The sequence below is a fragment of the Bidens hawaiensis genome, unplaced genomic scaffold, assembly GCF_021521415.1.
Source record: "Bidens hawaiensis isolate Kalapana, Puna unplaced genomic scaffold, B.hawaiensis_p1.1 tig00002414_1, whole genome shotgun sequence".
In the NCBI taxonomy this organism is placed as follows: Eukaryota; Viridiplantae; Streptophyta; class Magnoliopsida; order Asterales; family Asteraceae; genus Bidens; species Bidens hawaiensis.
The window spans coordinates 3031120-3057571 of NW_027491131.1; the positions used below are offsets into that span (position 1 = coordinate 3031120).

The following is a 26452-nucleotide window of genomic DNA, read 5'->3' on the forward strand; positions in this document are numbered from 1 at the left end:
AAATACCTAAATTGAAATAAAATTTTATGGTCATTTTATGACAATTGTTTTTTTTTAAGTGTTAATAATGAGTCTCACGTGACATGCAACTTAGCAATACACAAATTTACCACCAGGCCAATAGATATATTTGTTTTTAATGCGCCGGTTAAATATATATCTATATATAATGCCTTTTTTTTTCCTTTTTTATATCGAGGCCTTAGCTAAGGGTGCGCCTAAAGCCATATATTCATTTTGCTGGCCCACGGGTCAATCCTAGTCATAACATTACTATTTATACGCCTGCTGAACACGACTAGGCAACTCTACAGCCTCAAGCTCCAAGAATCCAAAAGTATCAATTGCGAAAGGTGTAAACATGTGTTAGTTGTTAAGACATGTTTCCTCATGTTTGGTCACTTTGTGTGAAGCAGTTTTGAACGCAACCCATAAGAGGGGAAACCCCTATTAGATGTACACATGCATGATGTACACATGCATGTATGATGTATCCTTCCTATCCATTCAAAGACCAAAATGTCAGCTGGTTTAAAAGTTGACATTTCATCAAACGAGTCGGTCAAGAAATTTACATGTGTTTATTTTTTAACAGAAATCACAGCGCGCATGAATATGTCAAAGAGTATATTTCTAAGCAAATCGTGTCAGTACTTGAACCTTGAGAGGTCTATACAATATGGTGCTTGCTTTCTAAAGGAGTTCAAACACGTCTTGCGACAAACAGGACATATCTCAAAGCTATAATCTATTAACCAGTGATAAGAAATACGGTAATGCAACCAATGACTAAATTTCAAAGCCTGGTTTTCAAAGTAAAATGTTTATGTGACCGCATACTTCGCTCATTTTCTAACTTCTCTCATGTCTATTACATTTAAATGTATGATTGGCTTTCACAACTTTTTTCACAAAGCTGATTATGTAATTCACGTGTCTAAAGACTGTGAATTAGATGACGCCCCTACCACCTCACCCACATTTCATCCACCAAACCATTTCACAATCTTTAAGCCTGACGCCAAAATGAAAAATAAAAAAAAACCATGGGCGCTAAGCAATTAACGAGCAAAGAGGCAAAGGGGTGTGGGGCCTTGGTTTTTTCCAACCGATCACATTCACCTACTCATATTTTTATGTATAAGAAAATATTAATTAATAATTCTATTGTAAGTTAAATATTATGCGATTTTGATTTAATAAAACCCCATGATACGTAGCAGTCCCATTTTTCGTTCTTAATTAAACCACTACACATAATCCAATCATTAACATTATGTTCACTAAATGTCAAACAAGATCTCTAAATGTTGATTTATGTTCACTAAATGTTTTTTAACACATTATTGAAGCAGCAAATTAGACAAACTTTTTAAATAATTGTCAAATTATTAGCCTAAAACTGCATTTATGTTATGTCAAAGCTTTTAAAATTTCTTATTATTTTAAAAGAAATTTGTTTCATAGTTTCAAAATAATGTATATTTCAATTATGTTAGCAAACTATTTTAAATGTTTTAATTTTTAAACATATACAAAAGATGGACTTTTACGGTTTTACACACACTAATTCAATTTCATTATTTTTAAATGATTATTTACTTTCATAATAAAAATATAAAAAGAATTAGAGTAAATTACCATTTTGGCCCCTTTGGTATGGCCTAATTAACCTCTGCAGCCTTTTTTTTCCATTTAAACCCCTAACGTTTAAACTTTGTAATCATTTCGGTCTTTGACACTAACAATATTTTTATATTTTTATTATGAAAGTAAATAATCATTTAAAAATACGTTCATATATCAAAAGTTTGAGCCTCACTTATCTTGTTTTCGGTAGGTTATGCCAACGAAGTATTTGAGCTAGGCGTTATGCAAGATTGTTAGTTCGAATCTCAGCTTACTCGGGTTTTTGTCCCACCTTTTGCTACGTCAGAGAGTTTTGATCTTATAGTGGCACAATGACTGTCAAGTAGCAGCCGGCGGTATGGTTTTCGGGGGAACACCCAAGCCAAACTCTAAAGCCAACATGGGTCCGGTTAAAACAACATAATTTGGCCGAAGTGAGGCCACGAGACTCTCTAAAATTGAAAAGTGCGATGGCCTAACACATAAGAAAGCCGTCGTTCAAAAAAAAGTCGGGGCTGGTGAACGACCAAGCCAAACTCTGAAGCCAACATGGGCCCGGTTAAGACAACATAGTCTGGCCAGAATAAGACAACAAAACTTTCCAAATTTAAAAGTGCAGTGGCCTAACACACAACAAAATCACCATTCCAAAAATAGAAAACTTCTTAAAATATTTATAGAGGACGGTGGCCTAAACACAAAAGGCAAGTCGTCGTTCCAAAAAAATAAAATCAAGACGAATTGGATTTAATAATCCTAACTTAATGCAGTTGGCTGATAATAATTTCAACTTAAAAAATAATTATCAGCGGTCACAACTTTCACACAATTTGTTTTCATACTGAACATCTGTTAAAGAAATTAACGCCGTTAAGTTTTTTCAAATTTCAAATTAATGTTATCAATTGATGCAAAACTTACATTAAAACGGTGTTCCAAACAATTTGATTTTTATTAATTAAAAGTTTACACACCGGAATTGAAGCATCATATAGTCGTTTGAACCACCGTTTTGAAGTAAGTTTTACATTAATCGACTTGTATCCTCATTCCGAACGAAAGCCCTAAAACATCAATTTGAAATTTGAAAAAAACCTAGCGTCGTTAAATTTTTTTAACTGGGTCCAATTAAACAAACATTACGAAAGTTGGGACCAATAACATCTATTTTCTAAATTAGGATCATTATCGATCAACAACGTTAAGTTGAAATTATAAAGATCCAATTGGACTAAAATGAATAACTTCTTAAAATATTCGGAGAATCCATATAAATAACCAAAGAACACATACGAAGCATCTCAATAGATATTATTAATTATTATTATTCCACACCACCACTCCTCACTTAACTCCGGCCACAATCTCCGGCAACTTCTAACCAAAACCTACCGTATTCCTAACAACCATGACCGGTCCACCATGAACAACCGTCATTCGTCATCATGTCAGTATCAATCTCCGATTGCTTCTCCGACTTACTCTGCGGCGAGGACTCCGGCGTGTTTTCCGGCGAAGAGTCGCCGGAGTGCGGCGGTTATGAGTTCGATTCCGACGATGCGATTTCGGAGTTGATTGAACGCGAGAGGAAGTTTGTTACTGGAATCGATTACGTCGAGAGGTTTCAATCGCAGGCGTTGGATGCGGTTGTTAGAGAAGAGTGTGTTGCATGGATACTTAAGGTGGTAATTATATATATATATATATATATATATATATGGTTAGACTTTAGAGTTATACCACATCCATTGTGATGTAGAAAACAAAACACTCAGGCGGTCGTTTTGAAAAAAAAAAGTTTCAACCTTAGAAATTCGGCCAGTATCCAGACGGTCGTTCTGACCTTATCTGGATGGTCGTTTGCATGATATCCGAGGCGGTAATATTCGCATGGTTGTTTTGGTCAATATCCGGACAATCGTCCAGAAATGGTCAGAAGGGCTGTCTGGATATTGACCAAACGACCATGTGATTATTACAGCCTCGGATATTGTGCAAACGACCATCCAGATATGGTCAGAACGACCGTCTGGATACTGGCGAATTTCTAAGGTTGAAACTTCTTTTTTGTTCAAAACGACCGTATGAGGGTTTTGTACACGTGTTATATCCGACGGTCGTTCAACCAGATGGTCGTTCTAACCAATATTCGCATGGTTGTTCGGCTAGTATCCGGACGGTCGCTCTGACCATATCTGGTGGTCGTTCGGACAATATCCGGATGGTCGTTAGTCTGGATGACCGTCTACATTCGCATGGTTGCTCTGCCAATATCCGTTTGGCTGTTTCGAACAATATCCGGACGGTTGTTCCGACCACAAGGGGTAAATCTTTGAAAAATATCGGTCAGAACGGTCTTTTGAATATCTCAATAAACGGTCAAACTATCAAAAGTTTTGGTCAAAATCATTTGCTGACTCTACAGTGTGGGTCTGTGGGATCAGATGTGAGACGGTGTGTGTATAACCAAGTAGCCGACCACACTCACATTCGCTACTCAACGCATTGTCACGAAGTCATAAATCCCGTTTGAGCAATTTCTTCGTAAACACGAAAACTCGTACTATTGATAAAAAGAAGTCTGTTACATATTTGCTAATGTGCACCTCGGTTGTTACTGTAATTTATGATTCTCTGTTAAGCGTGTTACATATTTGCTAATGTGCGCCGGCGGGCGCCATCGTGTTTTGCAGGTGCAACGTTTTTATGGTTTTCAGCCGCTGACGGCGTATCTTGCCGTCAACTACTTGGACCGGTTCATCTATTGCCGCGGCTTCCTAGTGGTATATTTCTCAACCGTCTCATCGTTAATTTAAAACTCTGGATTTTAATAATCTGAACTATGACCAAATAACCGATAATAATCCATACAGTGAATTTAATCATTGACGCTCTTGACTTTTATAATCATAATAGATTTCACTTATTCAACACTTAATTTTCACTCGATTTCGCGCGTGTGGTATATAATACCACATGTATGGTTTGGGTGTATTATATACAACATATACACTATTAATTAATAATACAACTTCTACAATGGAGATTGATATATCATGGGACCAACTTTATACATCCCATCTATACATTATATTATATATATATTGTATTAATACAACATAATATTGCATTATAGCTTAAGGTTTATTATTAGCAAGACTAAATAATTATGTACAATTTTTTTTAAAATTTCCAATCGGCATTAACTCAAGATTTTTGGTTGATATTGACAATGAAATATTTGAGCTAGGCCTTGCGAGGTGGTTGGTTCGAATCTCGAGCCCATCGGGTTTTTGTCCCACCGTGTGTTATGTCAAAGAGTTCTGCTTTTGTGACGGCACAACAACTCTGAAGCCAGCATGAGCTCAGTTAAGACAATATAGTCCGACCAGAGTAACTCTTCAATTTGAAGAGTGTGATTGGTTAACAACAAAAACAAAGTTGCCGTTGTAAAATTCTTGAATATTTTATTGACCTATTATTTTTGAATAAAGGAAAATTGTTTATAATCATTACTTTACCCAAGATACTGTATGAAGTGAACTATTGGGTAAATAAGTGGGACTGCATATTTATTACTCCTTTTTGTTTTTTTCTTTATTGTACTTGGAACAAAAGTTTTAGTCTTAATTGGTTTCTTTATTAAACTTTCAATATAATAATATAGAGTAAAGTGTCATTTTCGTCATTGTGTTTTGGCAAATAATGCGAATTTAGTCTAAAAAATTTATTTTTTGCATATGGACCCTTCATGTTTCTCAATTCTTGCCAATTACATCAAAATCATTAACCTCGTTAAATTTAATCGTTAAGTTAGGGGTAAACATGTCTTTTCACTATTTCTTTATTATATGAGTAAAATGCCAAAATCGTCCCTGAGAATTGGTCATATTTGCGAATTTCGTCCAAAAATATTTTTTTTTGAGTAAAGTGCCAGTTAACGTTAACTCAGGGGTGTTACTGTTCTTTTACATATTTGTTTACATTATTATTATTACGATGAGCTAAACACCTTATATAACTAAACATAAAGAAGAATAAACAACGGATAATATATTAGATTCAAACATAGGAATCGTGAAATGTTATATATGTTAGGGATGAGTACCGATTGGTACCGGTATCGAACCGGTACCGGTACCGAAATCGATACCGATTTGGTACCGTCGGTACCAAGGTTGGAGTTTTCGGGCGGTATCGTACCGGTACCGGTATCGAAATCGATACCGATTTGGTACCGTCGGTACCAAGGTTTTGAGTTTTCGGGGCCGGTACGGTACCGGTATTTCCCGAATTTTACCTTAAATACCGGTGCCGTCCCGGTACCGGTACCAAACATTTGCGATTTTCAGGATCGGGATTTTCGGTACTGGTACCGGTCAGTACCGGTACGGTACCGAGCTCATCCCTAATATATGTCATCAAACAAACACATAATAACAATAATGTAAACAAACATGTAAAAAGACAGTAACACCCATAAGTTAACGTTGAATTTAGACCGAGTTAATAATTTAGACGAAATTGACAACGGTTGGGAAAAATCAAGGGTTTACTTGCGAAAAAAAAAATATTTTTGGAAGAAATTCGCAAATATGACCAAACCTCAGGGCTGAGTTTGGCACTTTACTCATATAATAAAGAAATAGTGAAAAGACATGTCTACCCCTGACTTAACGATTAAATTTAACAAGGTTAGTGATTTGAATGTAATTGGCAAGAATTGTGAAACATGGAGGGTCCATATGCAAAAAATAAACATTTTGGACTAAATTCACATTATTTACCAAACCACACGGACGAAAATGACACTTTACTCAATAATATATAAAGTTAGTTTTTCATTGATTTTAATCAAAACTACATAATCGTTGGGTTTTGTATCAAACTTTAGACGTTTAACAGACTCATGCTCATTTTATAAAATAAATGGTGAGAATCATACATAAAGTATAATATTATATAAAAATAAAAATACATTTAAGAGATTTTAGTTGTATTAAAATTTTTATGGTATAAGTTATTAAATAATACTTTTATAATTTTTGGAAAAACTCATACATAGGAATAACCTGACCTAAGTTAGCTTTATGGTCCAATGACACGGAGTTGATGATTGAATTTGGGATCTTATGGTCTCAACTTCGAAACTTGATTAAAGGATGTTTTTTCACATTGGTTATTTTTCTTCTTTATAGTGTTATATTGGGTTAGAACTAGAGCGTTAAAATCATTATGAACAGTTAACATCCGTCTCATAAAGCCTCACTCTAGGGTAGTTCCAAACACTATTATAAACAAACCATTTTGAATTAGTCAATTGATCTGTCTAGAGATCCCAAATAATTTCTAGTGAACATAATGAATGCTCTTGACTTTTTAATTCAAGTGTGCCTCATTTCAATGTATTGAAAAAAGTCAGGAAAAAGACATTTTTGTTTACACATTATTTAAAAAATATATAAACATACAACCTACATATTTTTATATAAGTAGCATTTATTTATAATTCTTTCCTCATGAAAAGAATTTAATCAATATTCATGGAATAGTAGAGTGATTTAGGGCTCAACTACTTCTTTGACTACTTGACCATTTGTATTAACATTTTTATATATAAGGATGTTAACCTTTGTCTCTTCTAGTCCCACTAGGAAACACTAATTATATTAACTTAATCATGAATTAACAGGCAAATGAATTAACTTAATTATATTATATATAATAATATTATTATTATTTTTATTTTTAATTTATTTTTTTAACTAATTAACAGGCAAATGGATGGCCCTTGCAACTCTTATCAGTTGCATGCTTATCATTAGCTGCTAAAATGGAGGAACCACTTGTTCCTTCAATTCTTGATCTTCAAGTAAGTCATTAATAATTTAAAATCATATAATATATCTTAAAGTTAATCATTTAATCATGTTTACACACACAGATTGAAGGTGCAAAATACATTTTTGAGCCGAAAACCATCCGAAGAATGGAGTTACTTGTCCTTAGTGTTTTGGATTGGAGACTAAGATCCGTTACACCATTTAGTTTCATCGGTTTCTTTGCTCACAAAATCGACCCAACCGGGACTTATACAGGCTTCCTCATCTCAAGGGCTACCCAAATCATTCTATCGAATATTCAAGGTAATACGATAAATCTTTCCGTTTATCTTTAGTTAAAACTGTTAATCTGCTTATTTAAGAGATTATTCCTATAATATACAACTTAAGTCTATAAGCTCATAAATTATTAAAAATAAGATCTTTTAAAAAATTTTGTAATTAATAACTAAAAATAAGTTTTACGTAAACACTTGCATTAAATGTTTACACTTTAATTGCCTAGATGACAAACAATTCTAAAAAAAATGGTTACAACAAATTAAAATATGTCGCGCTCACAAACACACAAAAAAAAGTACTCTTGTATCTATATATGCACACATTATTTCTACATTCGCATTAAAATCTACCTTTATGTTAAATAACGCAAAAAACCGTCTTGTCAGCGTAAAAATATGTCACATGTCACCTACACGCTGATTTTTCTTATAATTAAAATGTCAAAATGATTTTAAATAAAAGTTCATTAGCTAAAAGATTTTTCTGTTTTTAATAATAATAGTAATAATAATAATTTAATAAGTTGTTATAGGTAATGATCCGTATGAATGTAGTTGTTTGGTATAACAAATCAACTACTTATATTATTGGCTTAAATGATCATAAAATATAGTATTCATGCATGCTTCCAATTATATATAAGTTGACCAAAAGGTTTGACTTTTTCAGAAGCTAGTTTACTTGAATATTGGCCTTCATGTATTGCTGCTGCAACCATATTATGTGCCGCGAGCGATCTTTCGAATTTCTCGCTTGTTAACGCAGATCAAGCCGAGTCATGGTGTGATGGCCTTAGCAAAGTACGTCGCCTTCTGCTTTAAGTTTTGTACAACAAGCATAAATACTTGTACAAACGGTTTATCTGCTTATTGTTTTACAGATAAACCGCTGTGTATAAGATAATAATGAGAACCTGTCATAGAAAAACTCACATCACCAGCTTATAGGGTGCTGTAATAGAGAAGTTATTTTTTATAAGAGAAATAATATTAATAAGCGATCTTAAAACACCGGTTGATTTAATTTCAAATTAATCTTTCAGGAGAAGATCACAAAATGTTACCGATTAGTACAAGGAGTGAGTTCTTTAAACCGATCAACAACCAAATCAACAAAGATATTACCAGTACAGGTCCGAGTCATGACTCGAGTGAGTATCGAGTCAGCTGACTCATCATCTTCGTCTTCGTCGCCCTCATCATATAAAAGAAGGAAATTAAATAACTACTCGTGGGTAGATGACAAAACATCAACCTCTAGTTAAAAGAGACTAATAATAATTAAATAAATATGGGATAGAGTGGGAAAATATATAAAAAGAAAAGTTGTATGGATCCAACTTCCAAGTGCACTAGATTGCTAGATTCCCGCTAAAGGCATCCGTTTAATAAAGAACTAATTTTAAGTAAAATATCATAAGAGCTGCATAAACAATGCTAGCAGTGCATCAGTATGCACTGATGTTTCTCACGTTTATCTACTTAAAATCGGTTCTGTATTAAACAAGCGTTTCTATATAAATATATATAGTCAAGAAAAGTGTGATATTATTAATTTAATAATTAAGAGGTTGCAATAGTCATAATCCATAAATGTGACTTTTGCTAATTCCCTAGGAAAAGGGGAGTTTGGTACATGATATTTAGGTGTGAAAAAAGTTGGTTTGTGAAAGTGATATATAGAAGTGGGAATGGTGGCATTCATTTGTTGAATGCATTAAGATTGAGTGGTGGAGTGTGTTGTGGGGCCCTCCATGCATAAACTCGGAACTCGGGTTTAACACTCGATCAAATCTCATTAAGCAACAAGATTTGGATCATAGATGAAGACAGATGAAGAAAATACAGATTATCAAAGAGCCTTGAAATGACGGGAAAAAATGTTGTAAACGGTCGAAGGCTTCGAATTTTTGATTCGATTTAGATTAGGTTTGATATTATTAAAAAAATGAAGATTTGAGATATGATTATGAGAGTGGTTTGAGAGAAACATGCTTTGATTCGTAAGTGTGTCTTCTCACACGTGTGCATGTGTGTGTTTTTTTGGAGGGAAATGTTTATGGGCAACATTTTTCCAAATTGTTTGATTAGTACATAACCAGGACACGTGTGATGGTGACACGTGTTTTTGAAATTTTATTTTATTTTGTTTTTGTTTTTAATCTTTTTAAAAGGTTAAAAAAGTCCCTTTTTTAATGGTATGATTTTGGCCTAATTATACTTAAAGGTCTTTGGGGCCTTTTATTTTTGTTTTTATTATAAGTGTGTTTGTATGTCATGTGGAATATTCATGAAATTGTTATATTATTAATATTAATATTAATAAGCATGCATGTTCCTTCACGTGGTCTTCTCTTTTATTTGAAAGTATATATACTTTATGGTCTGCTATGCATATGATCTTGGGTATCATTAATTCATTATTTGTGTTACTTCATTTAACTATAACCAAACACGAACATGAATATATAATGTATAATCAAACAAAAAAAGTTTTGTTCAAAAAATTTTTTGTTCATATAAAAACATAAATGAAAAGTTCACGAATGTAAACAAAACAGAAACTACATAGGCAAACTTAAACAAACATAAACGGACATAACACACACACAGACATATATTAAACGCGCCTCTTTTATGTTCATATTTATATAAATATTTTTATGTGTTTTGTAAATTTCAATGGACACCTAGAAACAAATATAAATGAAAGAGCATAAACAAAGGTAAATAACAATCATAAATGAACGAACATAAACTGATGTTCAAGAAAATAAATTAACGAACTTTTAACCGACCGGTTCATGAACGTTCGGTTCACTTACAAGCTTATTTAAAGCACACAATGACTAGGTGGGGAGTAAATTAATGAAACGTTTGTGATACTCTTGTTCATTAAATAGACGAACAAGATACGTAATGAGTAGTGACTGATTTTGAGAGTTTATCTTCCTCTTCTCTGTGTATTCTTTCTTCTTATTCTTCTTATCCATTCTTTCACTCTTAATAGCTTGATTACCATTTTGTATCATAACAATATCTAAGTTAAATGATGGCAGGTTTAAGAGACTATAAATGAGTGTGGGGCTTATTGTACTGTGTCGGTATAACTATAATTTGAGTTCAATCAGGTCCCATGTAGTTTGTGTGTTTCTTTTGAACATAATTGTACGTGGTCCTCTTCTTTGATACGACCTTAGCCTCGCCATCTCATCCCTCCAGAAGGGCGATTGAGACGTGGGTTTAAGGGCCTTTAAACAGTAATTAATAATTCGATTCGTTTTTCAGTTTAGCGTCATGACAATGATCTCTATAAGCATAAGATTTCGTATCACATAATGTAACCTGTATTCTTTTTATAATGATATATTTTTTTCTCAATCTTTCATTGTTTTCTATAAGAGAAAAATGTGTTAAGAGCATATATATAGGGTTGTAAGCTTTTGTTGGACAAACGTACGGTTCATGAACCCTTTATCAAACGAAACCTGGTGTCCGTGTTTGTTCATTAATGGATTCAGCATAAATGAACTTTCTACCAAATGGTTCACAAATTATTCCCGAATATTCGGTTCGTTTAGCGCTCTAGTTACAACTTATGGGCATATTCGTTAAGACACTTTTTTTATAAAAAGTTCTGATTATGTCATTGAATACAGATATATTAACCGTCTTTTAATAATAAGGAAAAGAAAATAAAATCTTACTCTTGTTCTACAATGATAAAAAAAATTGTTAATGGATAAGAAGGGTATCCACCTAACATAATATATGAGTGAAGTCTAGGGTGTCTAGCTTTAGATTAGATTATAAGTTAATGTTAAATGGCTAATAAGGTTGTGAGTTGTGACATTAATAATTTGTTAATCAACTAGTTACCTACTTTATATGATATGACAAAAGATTATAAGTTTATTGAAAAGTAAGAAAATAAAGATATATAGCTAATAAATTTGTGTTTTCATTTATTTAGCTACTTTAGATGATACGACAAAGGTTATAAATTTATTCAAAGTTTAAGCCGACAAAGTATAACGCGAATATATCAAGTTTACAATTATATACTTGAGAAATTTAACTCATATTATCTTTTGACTCCGTTAGAAGAAGAATATAGTCGTCAATAACGCCATCCTAACACCTTTAACCTTGAAGTCGTTAAATTCCCGAAACTCCAACCCATATGTCTGAACTATCAGTTAAACTTACAAGTTCCAGTTCGACTCTCAAAGGTAGATCGAAAATTACTCTCTAAGGTTCAACCATATTAGAAATAATAATCATACCTACTATTAGGATAATTTAATAAACAAAAGACAGTGGAAGTATCTTTCAAAGGTTAGTCTGGTCCTAAGTAGTTTAGATGTTATTATTCCTACTTTGAGCTATACACTTAATTAATATATCCACCTCACTAATCACACCTACACACATCCTTTTCCAATATCTACCCCACTCAAAAAGTTAAGACATCAAATTAAGCATTTGGATTTTCATAAATGGTAGGTGTAAGCATGTATTAAATACACACATGTATACACACAAGTTTATTGAACTAAATATTTTTTTAAAAATGACAACGCACACTTCCTAATTCTGCACCATCTAATTTTTATTTAAATGTCCATGATAAAGTATTGAGGTTTAAACCCTTGCCACTTAGTTGAGAGTAATTCATCAATTTCGTTAGACCCGACCTTTTTTAACCAAAACAGATCGTTATGGAAATTTGAAAACCAAAATATTAGTTATTGTTTTTGTGTTTCCCCATAATCAAATGTTTTTTATTTATTAAATCATCGGTATTCAAGTAGCGGAGCTTCATGAATTTTTCTAGTTTATAAGTATTACTAGCTTTTATCCTTCGTATTACGGGGTTGCTTTATATTATTCCTTTCTAATAATTATATATAATTTTGGATTTTAATTTTATTTATTGTAAAAAAAATTACTAATATACTTAGGGTTTGATGATAAAAAGACTTTATAAATAAATGAGATGTTATAACCCGGCTTAAAAGCTATCTTGGTTTGGTGTGATTCATGACTCGATTATTTTTTTACTATACAATTGTTTCTTAATTATAAATAATATCTTTTTTTCGGATATTATTTTTTTGTATATCCATATTTTATAAGATTTTCTATCAAATATTTGATGAAATTAATTTTTAGTATATCCCTATTTTATAGAATTTTCATATCAAATATTTGATGAGATTAATTGTTAATTTAATGAGATGTTATAACCCGTTTAAGCGCTATCTGGGTTTGGTGAGACCCATACCCGTGAAGTCGGGTCAAATGCAAAAGAAGCCTCTATTTACAAATAAAGCAATCTGATGGCTTGAAAGAATATCGGGAGGGTTCGTGTAAGATTCTAATTGTTGTGAATAAGTTAATAAAATTATTTTCAAATTAAAGATTTTGGAAAACAAAGGTGGAAGCCTCAATTGAAATGTAAACTTCAATGAATATTTATGGTCTTATAGGCTATAGCATATAAGGCCATGCCTCAAAGTACTTGTTGACATAGGCTGATTGCATAAATTTGGGCTATGCTGATGCAAGGCTTACTCATTTCATCAAAATCATGAGGTACCAAAATTGTTAATATAGAAAACTTATTATGTTCCCATCATGACTCCCCATTATTTGGCCTTCATGATACTTTTTTTGAAATCTTCAAATGCCACTTCCAAACATCCAAATTTAATGATTTTGTTTGTTCCTAAATGTAACAATTTTAATAATCACGGGCTTTCTGGCTTGATGGTAGTCTGTTTGCTTCTTTTAGAAGACGTCGTGGATTCGAGCCTCGGCATTTGCGTCGATTTGTGGGTGGGGGGGGGTGTAACAGCACAACGTTATCGTACCATGATATTGTCCGGTTTGACCTGAACGAACCACCATTGCTCATTGATTTAAAACTCGTCATGGTAGAGAATGTATTCACCTTCTTGTAAAAAAAGGTTTTTTTTCCTCCCCAACCAATGTAAGACATTAGAAGTTTCGAGTCAGAACTGAAGCGTCAAACAATCGGGGATGGTTGAAATCCCACCACAAATAGACTCGAAAAAAAACGTTGTAAAAAATTAATTTTAACAAGTGTTTTGCTAATTTATGCATGACACCCCTACATTTATAATATTGTGTAATTTATTCGGCCACGTATTGTATCCTAATAATCTCCATTATATACTAATGACTTGATATGTGTAAAGATAATTTGTTAAGGGGCAAAAGTGGTTGGTTCTGTAAATTGAAGGCTAAAATAACTTTTAAAAAATTTATTATGAATCTTTTATGGAGTACCATTGAACTTAATTGTTTTACTTATAATTGTAATTAAACTGAGCTCATGAGTTGTAAATTCTTAACTATTATAATCCTTTGATTGTGTGTTGCCATTGCAAATTCGGAAATAATTTTTCGGATATTATCACGTTTTGATATTTGTATATCTATTGACTTGAGACATCTCCAGTAATAATGTATACTTTAAGATTAAAAGGCATACGATTATCATACTATCATAGTGTACATTATTGCGTGACTAATACTATAATTAGCTTCAAAATCACCCACTTCTCTTTATTTTGGACATACATTGTCACCATCCAAAACATGTCTTAATCTAAATATAAACAATGTCACCAAACGTGTGACACAAATATAACATATGATACCCATGTTTTAAAATATAATGCATATAAAGTTATCAACAATAATATGTTCAAGAAATTTTGATGGACATATTACTATTACTATCAATTATATAACTCTCACCTCATTATAAAAAAAAGTAGCATTGTGCAAATATCCCTAAAAAACTTGTATCATATAATAAGACCTTGATGTGTTTTAATTATTGGGTACAATGATGTGTTATTGAAGTTATCCAAAACACGAATTTTATCATCATTAGCAAATCCTATAATATTGTTGATAACATCTCAAGTAAGTCACTTGTTAGATGATCTTGTTGATACAACAATAACAACTATTATTAGCCGATAATAAGACTCTTTTTCAAGCCTTTAACGAGTTAACATATTCGTATGATATCAACATGCCGACTCGAGTGAACTACCTTTGTTCGAACATTATGCACAATCAATGTAACAACAGGCCCCTCGTACCCCCCACTCCCCAATATTGCATGTTTTTCCTCTGATTGATTGCCATCTAGGAACTTACGAATTTGGTTTTTGGTTGTCCGTTGTCATTATGGTGACTTCCCAAGAAGTCACCCATCTTGGTAATGCTCCTACCTAAGCACACTTAGCTATTGAGTTTTTATATGGTCCATAGCCGACTAAGCCCAAAATGCGTTGGTGATATTTGAGGCAGGACATTCCGTATAAACCAAAAATGTGAGATTTTCCTAGGGCGTTAATCAAATCCAATAAAACTAAACTCATAATGAAGTAATATCAACTTAGATATTGCATTATGAGTCTATGACTAGAGTTTCTTGAAATTATGAACACTTTTCAAGAAATGCAATCCATGTGGGCATATTAGATATGGGAAATGAAGTGGAGGGTCCAACACAAGTTCTATGGTGAGTGACATGCCTTTTTTTTTTTTGAATTATTGATTCTTGAAGACATAGTTTTGTACTCTATAGATATTCAAATAACGTTTTATTATTCATGTAAAATGAGTAACTAACTATATATGGGTAAGTTATTCAAAAAAAATGAATAAAAATGAGAAGAATTTGTAGAAAAAAGGCCCCTTAAAAAAATACTGAAAAGTTAATAAAAAAAATCATGAAACAGATTATTGTGTCTTTTTGTTTATCATTGTGCTTTGTGTTTATTTTCATCATTGATTGTGTTTTTTTTCTTGGCATTGTGTGTTTTTTTTCTTGATATTGTGTTATATTACTTAACATTATGTCATATTTTGTTCGACGTTGTGTTAGATTTTGCGATCTATTGTGTCTTTCTTTGTTTATCTTTGTCTTGTTTATTCATTTTCGGCATTGTGTCTTTTCGTCGTTTGTTTTCTTTTTGGGAACGTGAATGACGAGGGCAACATTTTGGTTTTTTTTAATTTTTTTCGTTTTTTATTTATATATTAAGTTATGATTTATTTATTTATTTATTTATTTTTGAAATTTTTAGTGTTTCTTTTTTATCACAAATCCTTCTCACACTTCTCATTTTCGTCTCAAACGCGAGTCACAATTTAACAGGGTAAATACATTTTCACACACACATACATAATGGTGATAAACGTTTATAAATAAAACAAAAAATATGATGCTTTTTAGGTTTGATGATATCTATACAAGCATGCTTGTGCAACAAAAGCCAGAAAATGAATGGGAGCGTCTCCTACTATTTTTTGTCTCATACCTTTTTTTGTTGTGTCATTATATTTGCCTTTTTCCGTTTGTAACCCAACTTTATTTAATTCATTTTTTATGTGTTGGGTTTTTTAACAGTGTTTTTTCCGAGTCTACCTATGACGTGATTTTACGCCTCAGTCGAAAGCTCCCAGTAGTCAGAAACTCCAACAACATGTGCACAGTATGGATCCAGTGTTGTTTATGTTAGGTATAGGAGTTAGTAACGCTTATTGGTAAAAGAATCATATTATGATGTACAAAATCTAAGAGGGAAACTGGTGATAGAAAAAAAAATGAGGTGATTTTACATTAAAAAAAAATAATTTACGGATTCTTTTAATATCTCTTTACAACCAACAAGTTGTAGATTACAACCTCACTTACGACATGGGATGAAATAATTGAAAAAAAAAATTAGTTGTTAAAAAAAAAGTAAGTATGAAGTATCAGTTATGTACTCATGAGTGAATACTGAGGATTATATATGTGAATTCCAAGGACTTGTAGTCAGAACCGTTACATGGCTCTTTTCACATGGACTATTATGTAATTATCTCAAATTTTGAAAAAAAAAATTAAGACCAACTGACCAAGTGACCGATATAGCGTTAAATATGAGGGTAAATTTAAATGCAAAGAAAGACAAAAATGAAAAGAGGGAGAAGGCATATAAAAAACTCCTTAAGAAAATCATAACTTAATATATAAATAAAAAACGAAAAAAATTTAAAAAATTAAAATGTTTCTCCCTTCATTCCCGTTCCCAAATATATATATATATATATATATATATATATATATATATATATTGGGATTATATGAAAACCATTTTGAAATTGAGAACTTTGAGAATCATTTTAGACAAAAAACACTTTTTTTAAAAAAAATTATAAAACAAAAAAAAATACGAAAATAAAAAAAGTGAAAAAACAAAAAAAAAAATCATCTCGTCCCGTTTTCATAAAAAATAAAAAAAATTTAAAATAAATATCGGTTTAGCAAAATTATACATATATGTATAATACTTATTTTTTAATTTTATACATGTTATTCTTTATACACATATGTACAATTAAAATAAATGATAATGTACATATGTGTACATTATGTAAATGAAGATTAAATAAAAATATACATGTGTATAATTGCGTTCTTTTTTATGAAACTGGGATGAAAAATAAAATTTTGTTTTTTTTTACTTTTTTAAAATTTTCGTTCTTTTTTGTTTTATAATTTTTTAATTGATTTTTTTGTGGCCCAAAATAGTTCTCAAGGTTCTCAATTTCAAAAAGTTCTCTTATAATCCTCACCATATATATATATATCGCAAAAAGACACAACGCCGAGAAAAAAGACACAATGCGAAAAATAAACAAACAATACAATGATAAACAAAAAAAACACAATAGATCGCAAAATATAACACAATGTCGAACAATATATGACACAATATTGAGTAATATAACACAATATTAAGAAAAAAAATTAAAATCAATGACGAAAATAAATACAAAACACAATGATAAGCAAAAAGATACAATAATCTATTTCACTCAACATTGTGTCTTTTTCAAGTTTTTTTTAGAACGAGAAAGACGGTGAAAGAATTTTTGTGTTTTTACATTTTTTGTTTTTGTATTAAAATTTGAATTATTATTTTTTATTAATTTTCTTTATTTTTTTGAGTATTTTTTTTTTGTTACAAATCTTCCCATCCTTCTCATTTTTGTCCACCTTTGTAAAAAAATTTGATACTACATATGAAACTAAAAAAAGCACGAAATCTTTGGTTATTTATTTGCTACGTAATGTAAAAGTATCAATTGTAGAACTAGGCTAATTGGATTTTAATAATCCCAACTTAGAAAGTAATTGTCACCGGTCCCAACTTTCACACCATTTATTTTCATTGGACCTCTGTTAAAAAAAACTGAATGACGTTATGTTTTTTCCAAATTTCAAACTGATATTTTAGGGTTTTTGATCAGATTGAGGATACGAATCGATTGATGTAAAACTTACCTCAAAACGGTGCTTCAAGCAGCTTGATTTTTGTTAATTAAAAGTTTAAACACCGAAATTGAAGCATCCTTTAGTCGTTTGGATCACCGTTTTGAGGTAAGTTTTACATCAATCGACTCATATCCTCATTCCGATCAAAAGCCCTAAAATATCAGTTTGAAATTTGGAAAAAGCTTAACGTCGTTAAGTGTATTTAACAAGTGTCCAATGAAAACAAATTGTGTGAAAGTTGGAATCGGTGACAACTATTTTCTAAGTTGAAATTATTATTGACCAATTTCATTAGGTTGGTATTATTAAAATTCAATTTGCCTTAAAACTATGATGGTATAATGCCATCTCTTAAATACGTTGCCAAGAACCAAACGTATTACTTCGTCTATGGTGACAACTATTAGGCGAAAATTACAGTAATTTCAAAAGCCTTAAACCGTAATACAACCTTATCAAAGAAACACGAGAAACATGAAAGTCAAATGATAATCAACAAACACAACTCTTCCTGCAATACCTTAAATTAATCGAATTAGTTATTGCCATTTTGGTATGTGTGAAGATTTCAAAATCAATAAGCTCAAACTCAAAATGTTTGTCATTGCTCTCCAAACTGGGTTTGGGCTATGGCTTTCAGACTGGGCGCAATAGTTTTAGCAGAACCAGGTAGGATATGGTCAACAAAAGTCAAAACCAACCAGGTCACATAGGAACCGGTTCTGGGTATACTCGGCCACTCGGGTATTTGACTGTTTTTCGAGTTTTCTCGGGTTTCGGGTAGGGTCAGGCTTTGACCGGTTATTTCCATTTTGAAGTACCAGAAAGAAATCCTACACCAGGTCGTACCCGGGCATCAGATACGAGTAAGAACCGGTTTTAAGTCTTATACACCAGGCTGGGCCGGAAACCAGGTATTACGTGCACCTCTAGTTCCTCTAGTTCCTGGTTTGGTCAACAAAGTCAAGAACCAACTGCAAGTTCTTTTTTAGAAGATTATTCGATCAAAATTGCACCTTTTCACAGAACTAATCAACCTTTATATGGTTACTTTAAACCATGTTTCATGTTAGATTAACTTCACACACATCAAAACTTACATAAATACATACCAAAATCAATTGTCGATAAGTCTAAATGATATCGGCCGTGCTTGCTGCATTAAAACCTCTAATAGCAAACTTGTAAATATTTAGTGCATATTTATTTCAAATCAATGGTAAAAAGCTCACTAAGAAACTGAATCTAATAGACACCGCATTAACAGACAAACATAAATACCGGCTACGTGCATAAATAAGGCAAGCATAACGACCACACGTGATAGTCTCGTCTCACTAGCAAATTGGGCAAAAACATGTGAGGTGGGAAGTAATTTAGCATTTGTTTGTAAATAGTTGTTTCGTACACAACAAATATTGGTCTCTACATAAAATGAAGAAGCTTTGTTGCCATTGAGCAACATATAACCGTTCAAAGTAGTCGCTTAAATCAGGAGCAACATGCAGATGCAGAGTTCACAGATGCTAAACCATAAGTAGATTTAACCAAAATAAGCATTACCTTTGTGTCACACACATCAAGGGGGTCATGTCGTGCGTTAACAGGGTGATCTAAAACCAGAAGAAGCAACACGCAGGTGTAGAGTGCTAAGTAACCAAAATTTGCAGTTTAAATTGGCGTGTTCAAAGTCACAAGAAGCCGTGTAGTGTGCAGAGTTGCCTAGTCCTGGTCTGGCCTTTACCTTTATGGCATGTCGGGTCTTAACTGCATAAAGCTTTGTTGCAGGTAAAACACAGTAATGTCACTAAGAAGTAGCGATCATCGAAAGTAGTCCCTAAAAACCAGATTCGCTGTTTTGTAACCAACATTTGCAGAAGTGTAGAGTGCAGAGAAGCTAAATCATGTGAAGATTTGTAACCAAATTTGCAGTTTGAATACCCGCTCATAGGAGTCACAAAATAACACGAGGTTGTGCCGGGCCTCAACTACAAGAAGCTTTGATGCGGATAAAAGGAAGTGGTGTCGCAAAAAAGAAATGATCATTCAATGCAGTCACTAACAACCAGCAGGTGTGAAGTGCAGAGACGCTAAAGTTAACCAAAAATTGCAGTTTATATGCCCGCTTAATGTAGTCACTAATAACCACGAGAAGCGGTGTAGTGCAGAACGTAGAAGACGACGAAAGGCCGTTCCTCAAAACACCAAAAACAATGTAGAAAATATGTTTAGAAGCCAAATAACATGTATTAAGGAAAAGCACATTATCATATATCCATAAAAAAGCATTCAAATTAAAGTATGAAAAAGACCTCTAGGATGGTTTCAGCTAGCTGCATTAACGACGAAGTAAAGATCAACCGGGTCCCACACCAAATGCCAAGTCCAACACACGAAAATGTCATATTATGATATACCGACATAAACAAAACCGACTGCAGTATGTTCACAAACCATAAACGAAAAGCATTGATGCAGATCTATCCTGTTACATTCAGCAATGTCCTTCCGATCCGGCTCATCTCCATCTTAGACACTGTAAACAAAAACAAATTAAGTATACATTTAGAAGAACAAAAACAAGATCTTGCAGTCAGTGGTTTTGAATTTTTGATTATATGAATTTGTAACAAACTGATCATCGGTTACAGTAGGTTTAGCAAGAAAACATATCAAACCGAACCAGACACCAAAACATCATTGTTTAGTACTTAATGTTACAATACTTATTTAAGCATACATCATATAAAAAATTCAGTATTATATTAGATAAACTATTTTAAAAAACCAAGCCTAAAAAAAGTTTCAAAACCTAGAAAAAACAAATAAAAATATGAACAAAAACCCCAATCACTATACATTTAAAATCAAAAAACTGAATCCACGTCTAACCGCGCACACAAGCATGTACACACGCAAGAAGTCAGATATTCACACACATGCACACATTCATGGCATTTACTGACATCTATATAAACAGTTTCACATTCATGCATATATAGAGGATTCAGACATACCCATTAGCATACGGGGAATCACGTCTGGCACGGCGGTATGGGGGCGATCTGCTGTAGCTGCGGCCTCTGCGAGGTGATATGCTACGCCTAGGTGGCGGCGACCTACCACGAGGACTGTACCGAGGACTGTAACTGCTGGAGAAAATCCAAATTAAAAACCACAAAGCAAAATGTCAAATGTCAAAAAAGATAGAAGGGGTCGTAAATCACTTAAACTAAATTCATCATTGATGCTAGCAAATCAAATAGCAGCATTTCAAAAGCTAAGTGGAAATGTGATCATATCCTTCCATTCCAAAATTCATAACACATTAAAAATTCTTGTCTTACCGACGTCCGTAGCTTGGACTTCTTCGTCGCCTAGGGCTTGGGCTACGGCGGCGGCCACCTCCATACCCAACACGTGAACCGCCACGGTTGCGGCACTCACGAGCAAAGTGACCAGGCTCACCACACTGATAGCATTTCAGGTCATCACCGCCACCACGACCACCACGGTCACCACCACGCCCTCCACGGCCACCACCTTCTCCTTTTGAATTGTGAGAGAGCTCTACACGCCACCCGTTTTTCCCTAAACATATAGATGATTTAAATGGTATAACAAGAGATAGTAAACACATAGCATGATGATAAACAAATGTCTCTGTGTTTATTTTATGTATAAAAACACAAGAACATAACAGATGAATTGAACATACCATCCAATGCCTTAATAGCATCCAGAGCATCCCTGCGATCGTCAAACTCAACAAATGCATAACCAGGTGGCCTTCTAGCAACCCACACGCTGCATTAATTTCAGTTACAATTAAAGTACATCTTTATATGCAAAAACTGAGTTAATTCAAAATTCAAATCGTCTTAAAATATTAATCAAAAACTTCAAAGCATTGTCTAGATATTTGTGAGTAACAAAAACCTTCAAAGAACAACCATAACATTACAAGACCTTTATGTTAACATTGTTAATTTCTGTTAAAAGCATATTGTTGTAAACTTCAAGTATCATACAGCATAACCATCAATATTTTTCTAGACAAAAAAACATATATTTCACATGAAATCAGAAGTTAATAAGGCTGGTAACAGATGTTTTAATAAAAAATCAAGCAAATGTTTTTTAAAAAAAAAACTTACCTTGCCTGATTAGCTTCGTTATCTTCTAAAAAACTTAAAATCAAGCAAACACGAAAAAAAATAAAGCTATCGAGAACAACATCACCAAAAATCACCAACAATCAAATTAAAAATACTTAAAAAAAATAATTACAAAATTAATATTAATATTAATATTAATATTGTTACTACGTAGTATCACCCAATGTTCTCTTCACATAAAAGTTATTCTCTTCCATTGAAAACATCGATGCAAGCTTTACGTATCATACAACATAACTATCACTCAACTTTTCTACAAATAAACATAAATTTCACATGAAATCTAAAGCTATTAAGACTGTTGACAAGTGTTTAAGCATACCATGATTCGTACAAATCATGTTATATAATCTACTTTGCCTAATTCGTTTCATTATAATTTAAATATATATATATACACACACATACACACACATATATAGATTGAGAGAGAGAGAATCTTATGCTGTCAATATCGGTGCCTATCTCGGTTGGATCTCGGTTATCAGTCCTCTTGACAAATATCGGTCAGAAAATCGGTCCCGATAATATCAGCGACGTTGACCGACATATCACAGATAACAGTGTTTTAAGTCTTAATCATCAATTTTAAGTGTTCAATGTTAGCGTTTTTGTCTTAATCAGTTCCTACTTGCTACGATTGTTAGTGTCTTGTAAGTTGCAAAAAGTTAATTTGGTAATGCTAAGTAGCGGTGCAAAGAAGCCAAGCTGCTCGCAATCTACTCGAGATCTGCTCATTGAAAAGCTCGATCGAGCTGAGCTTCATCGAGCCCGAGAGCTAGCCTAAAAGTAAGCTCGTTTAATAAATGAGCCCGAGCCCGAGCTTCACTTATGGAGCTCGAGCCGGCTCACGAGCCTGTCATTTATATAATTTTTTTAGATATATATTTAATAATTATTAATTAATATACATAATGTTATGAGAAAATAACTAAATAATATATATTATTTAATATATAAAATATAACAGAAAAAAATATATAAAAATAATTATAATTATATAAAAAATAAATGATATATAGTAAACAAACCGAGCCCGAGCTTGGAAATCTACTCACGAGACGAGCTCGAGCTCTGTACAAGTTAAACAAGCCAAGCTTGGCTCGTTTGCACCCCTAATTGCTAAGAGAGTATAGTAAATTATTAGTGTTTAAATTGCTATATATGTGTATATATATATGAAAATCACATGATATTAAAATTACCGATATTTTACCGCATTAACTACTTCAATAGAATCAAGCAAAAATAGTTGAATAATTAACAAATAACTTAACTAGCAACACTTCCTTAGAGCGCGGTATACGCGAAACTAACATGAGATCAAAAGATATGATGGCAGATGTTTAAAGCATGGCCTAACTCGTAACATTATCTATTACAAAAATCAAATTCATGCAAATAATAATCAAAGAAAAATAGTTGAACAATTAACAAATGACTGAACTAATAACACTTCCTTCGAGCGCAATATACACGAAACTCACATAAGATCAAAAGCTATGATGGCGCATGTTTAAAGCATTGCCTAACTCATAACATTATCTATTAAAAAATCAAATTCATGCAAATAATAATCAAAGAAAAACATTTGAACAATTAACATATAACTGAACTAATAATGCTTCCTTAGAGCGCAGTATACGCAAAACTCACATGAGATCAAAAGCTATGATGACGGATGTTTAAAGCATAGCATGATCCATACAAATCCTCTAGCACAATCTACCTAGCCTAATTCGTAACTATTATCTATTTAATAAATCAAATTCAAGCAAATACTAATCAAACAATCAAACTAAACATACTTCCTCAACACGCCGTACACGTGAAACTCATCTTCAAGCTCTCGCTCAGATACTCGCGGATCCAGATTCCCAACGTACACACGAGACATCGTGTTTCACCTGCCGTAACAATACACAACGAATTAGGTCAAACAAAATCGATTAGGTGTTTATCAAAAGCAAAATTGAGCTCAAATTGCTTCAAATAATCGGTATAACATCGGTTATTTGTATAGATCAGGTGGATTAGGAGTACCTTGATGACGTAATTGAACGATTTACGGTCCGATTGAGTGGATTGTGTTGAACGCTAAAACCCTAACAGAGTGGAAATTGGGGAAAATGTAATTGAAATTGGTAAGCTGAGAAGATATTTATAGCTTGGGATAATGGGCTTTTTTAGTTTGGGATGGAATGTGGGCTTTTGTGTTATGGTCCTTATGGAGTCGTCGGTTAGTTTTGATTCTTTCACTGGTTTTTTCATGAACTGGTTTCGGGTTTGGTTAACAAAAGTCAAGAATTAAATTGGGTGAGAATTGGTTTTGGGTATAGTCGGGTTTTTGACTGGTTGTCAGGTCTATCTCAGGTTTTGACCGGTTCGGTCCGGGCATGGACTGGATTGGAGTAGGGTTGTTCACGAGCCGAGCCGAACTGAGTGAAAGCTTGCTCGTTGCTTGGCTCGTTTACAACCGAACCGAAAGACTGAAACTCGTACCGAGCGACTGAAACATGACGTAGTTTTATAAGAATATTGCCAGGAGATATAGTCAAAATTGAAGTAAGTCATGATTCAACCAGAGGTCGTATAATTTATCGACTCCGCAACAAAGATTCGAAAGATTTGGTGCTTTCACTATTTCTTTTGCGAAAATACGATTTGAAATCGAAAATTTCAAGAAACTTATTTTCTTTCAAGAAACGGATTCAAAATTAAAGTAATGAGTGGCAAATATGAAAATAAGAGCTTCTATTCGTAAAATTTGTGAAAAATGTCAACTAATCCGTCGTCGGGGACGAATTATAGTAATTTGTTCCAACCCTATCGAATCGAGCATTTTTCGATCGAACATCGAGCAATTTCGAACATTATTTGGTTTTTTCACTTTAAAATTTTGAATAAGAAACATGTTTGAAGGATGTAAATAATATATTTTGTAACAAGTTAGTAGTTTTTAGACAAACGTATAATAGTTGTAAACTTTTAGAAGAAAAAAGTTTGAAGTGATATATAATAAGCATGTAAACAAACTTTTAGTATTCTGAAAAAACTTTAATCAAACTAATAAAAACTATTAAATTGACGGAATAGGAAAAATTAAAAAGGTTTAAAAAATTGTATATTTATATTTTATGTGTGTTGTGTATATATTTATATATCTGTTCATATATAATTATATATAAAATAAATTAAAAATATTCGAGCCGAACCGAACCGACCTTTGCTCGTTGCTTGGCTTGTTTACAAACCGAACCACGCAGAGCGGCTTATTTAAAATCGAGCAAAAAACAAGCGAACATTTTTCGAGTGAGCGATGAACGGTTTGAACTGTCCTAGATAAGAGGTGGGCAAATCAGGTTTTTTCAAGAATTGGTTTTGGGTTTGGGTAACAAAAGTCTAGAATTGGATTGGGTGAGAATCGGGTTTGGGTATAGTCAGGTTTCTGACCAGTTTGTTAGGTTTATCTCGGGTTTTGACCGCGTCGGTCCGGGTTTGGACTGGATTGGGGTGGAACCGGTTACGCTAGGTCCGGGTTGGTTTCAGGTCCTGATACAATTTTTCCGAGGTACCAAAACCGGTTCGTACCAACGGGTTGGGTATGACCACGTCCGGAACCAGGTTTTTCCCACCTCTACACAAAGAGGTACAAATTGTAAAGAATCGAAACCAAAACCGGTTAATAACTAGTATTGAGAAGTTGGTTAACTTCAATAGATGGCATAGACGTCTTTGTTTAAATTTATCATATATGTCGATTTTTTAATCAAATAAAATGTGGTGGTGTTGTTGAAGAGATATTTAAGCCCATGATGAGAAGGGTTTTGTTTTGGGCTGTAATGTGGGCTTCTCTTATGAAATCATCTATTATTCGGTCCGATTAAAGCTATTTGGGTTTTGATTCTTTCACTAAATATAGCCTATCATTGTTGTTTAAATATTATTTTTTTCTTTAATTTTTGTGCCAATTTTTTAATATAGAATTATCATCTGCTTATAATTTATTTATTTATTTATTTTATTACTAATAGTTTTGCTATAAATGGGTTCTACACTTCTATTGAGAGGAAAATCCTCGAAATGTGCTTTTGACTATTCATTTCCTCAATCTATTTATTAGGCCGTCTACTTTCAAAAATGTCC

The 26452-nt window shown here is 32.9% G+C and overlaps 2 protein-coding genes across 2 annotated transcripts; one reads left to right on the forward strand and one right to left on the reverse strand.

Annotated features, from left to right (window-relative positions):
- The first annotated feature begins 3057 nt into the window (after positions 1-3057).
- Positions 3058-9125, forward strand: LOC143619115 (cyclin-D1-1-like). The gene is made up of 6 exons (XM_077091127.1): positions 3058-3311; positions 4323-4412; positions 7406-7501; positions 7574-7775; positions 8424-8554; positions 8797-9125. The coding sequence occupies exons 1-6, from the start codon at positions 3075-3077 to the stop codon at positions 9016-9018; spliced, it is 978 nt and encodes a 325-aa protein (XP_076947242.1). The 5' UTR covers positions 3058-3074; the 3' UTR covers positions 9019-9125.
- An 11974-nt stretch (positions 9126-21099) lies between these two features.
- LOC143619116 (serine/arginine-rich splicing factor RSZ21-like) lies at positions 21100-24402 on the reverse strand. The gene is made up of 5 exons (XM_077091128.1): positions 24350-24402; positions 24115-24213; positions 21847-21935; positions 21476-21719; positions 21100-21280 (listed from the first exon to the last, which is right to left on the reverse strand). The coding sequence occupies exons 2-5, from the start codon at positions 24201-24203 to the stop codon at positions 21136-21138; spliced, it is 567 nt and encodes a 188-aa protein (XP_076947243.1). The 5' UTR covers positions 24204-24213; positions 24350-24402; the 3' UTR covers positions 21100-21135.
- Positions 24403-26452: the final 2050 nt, after the last annotated feature.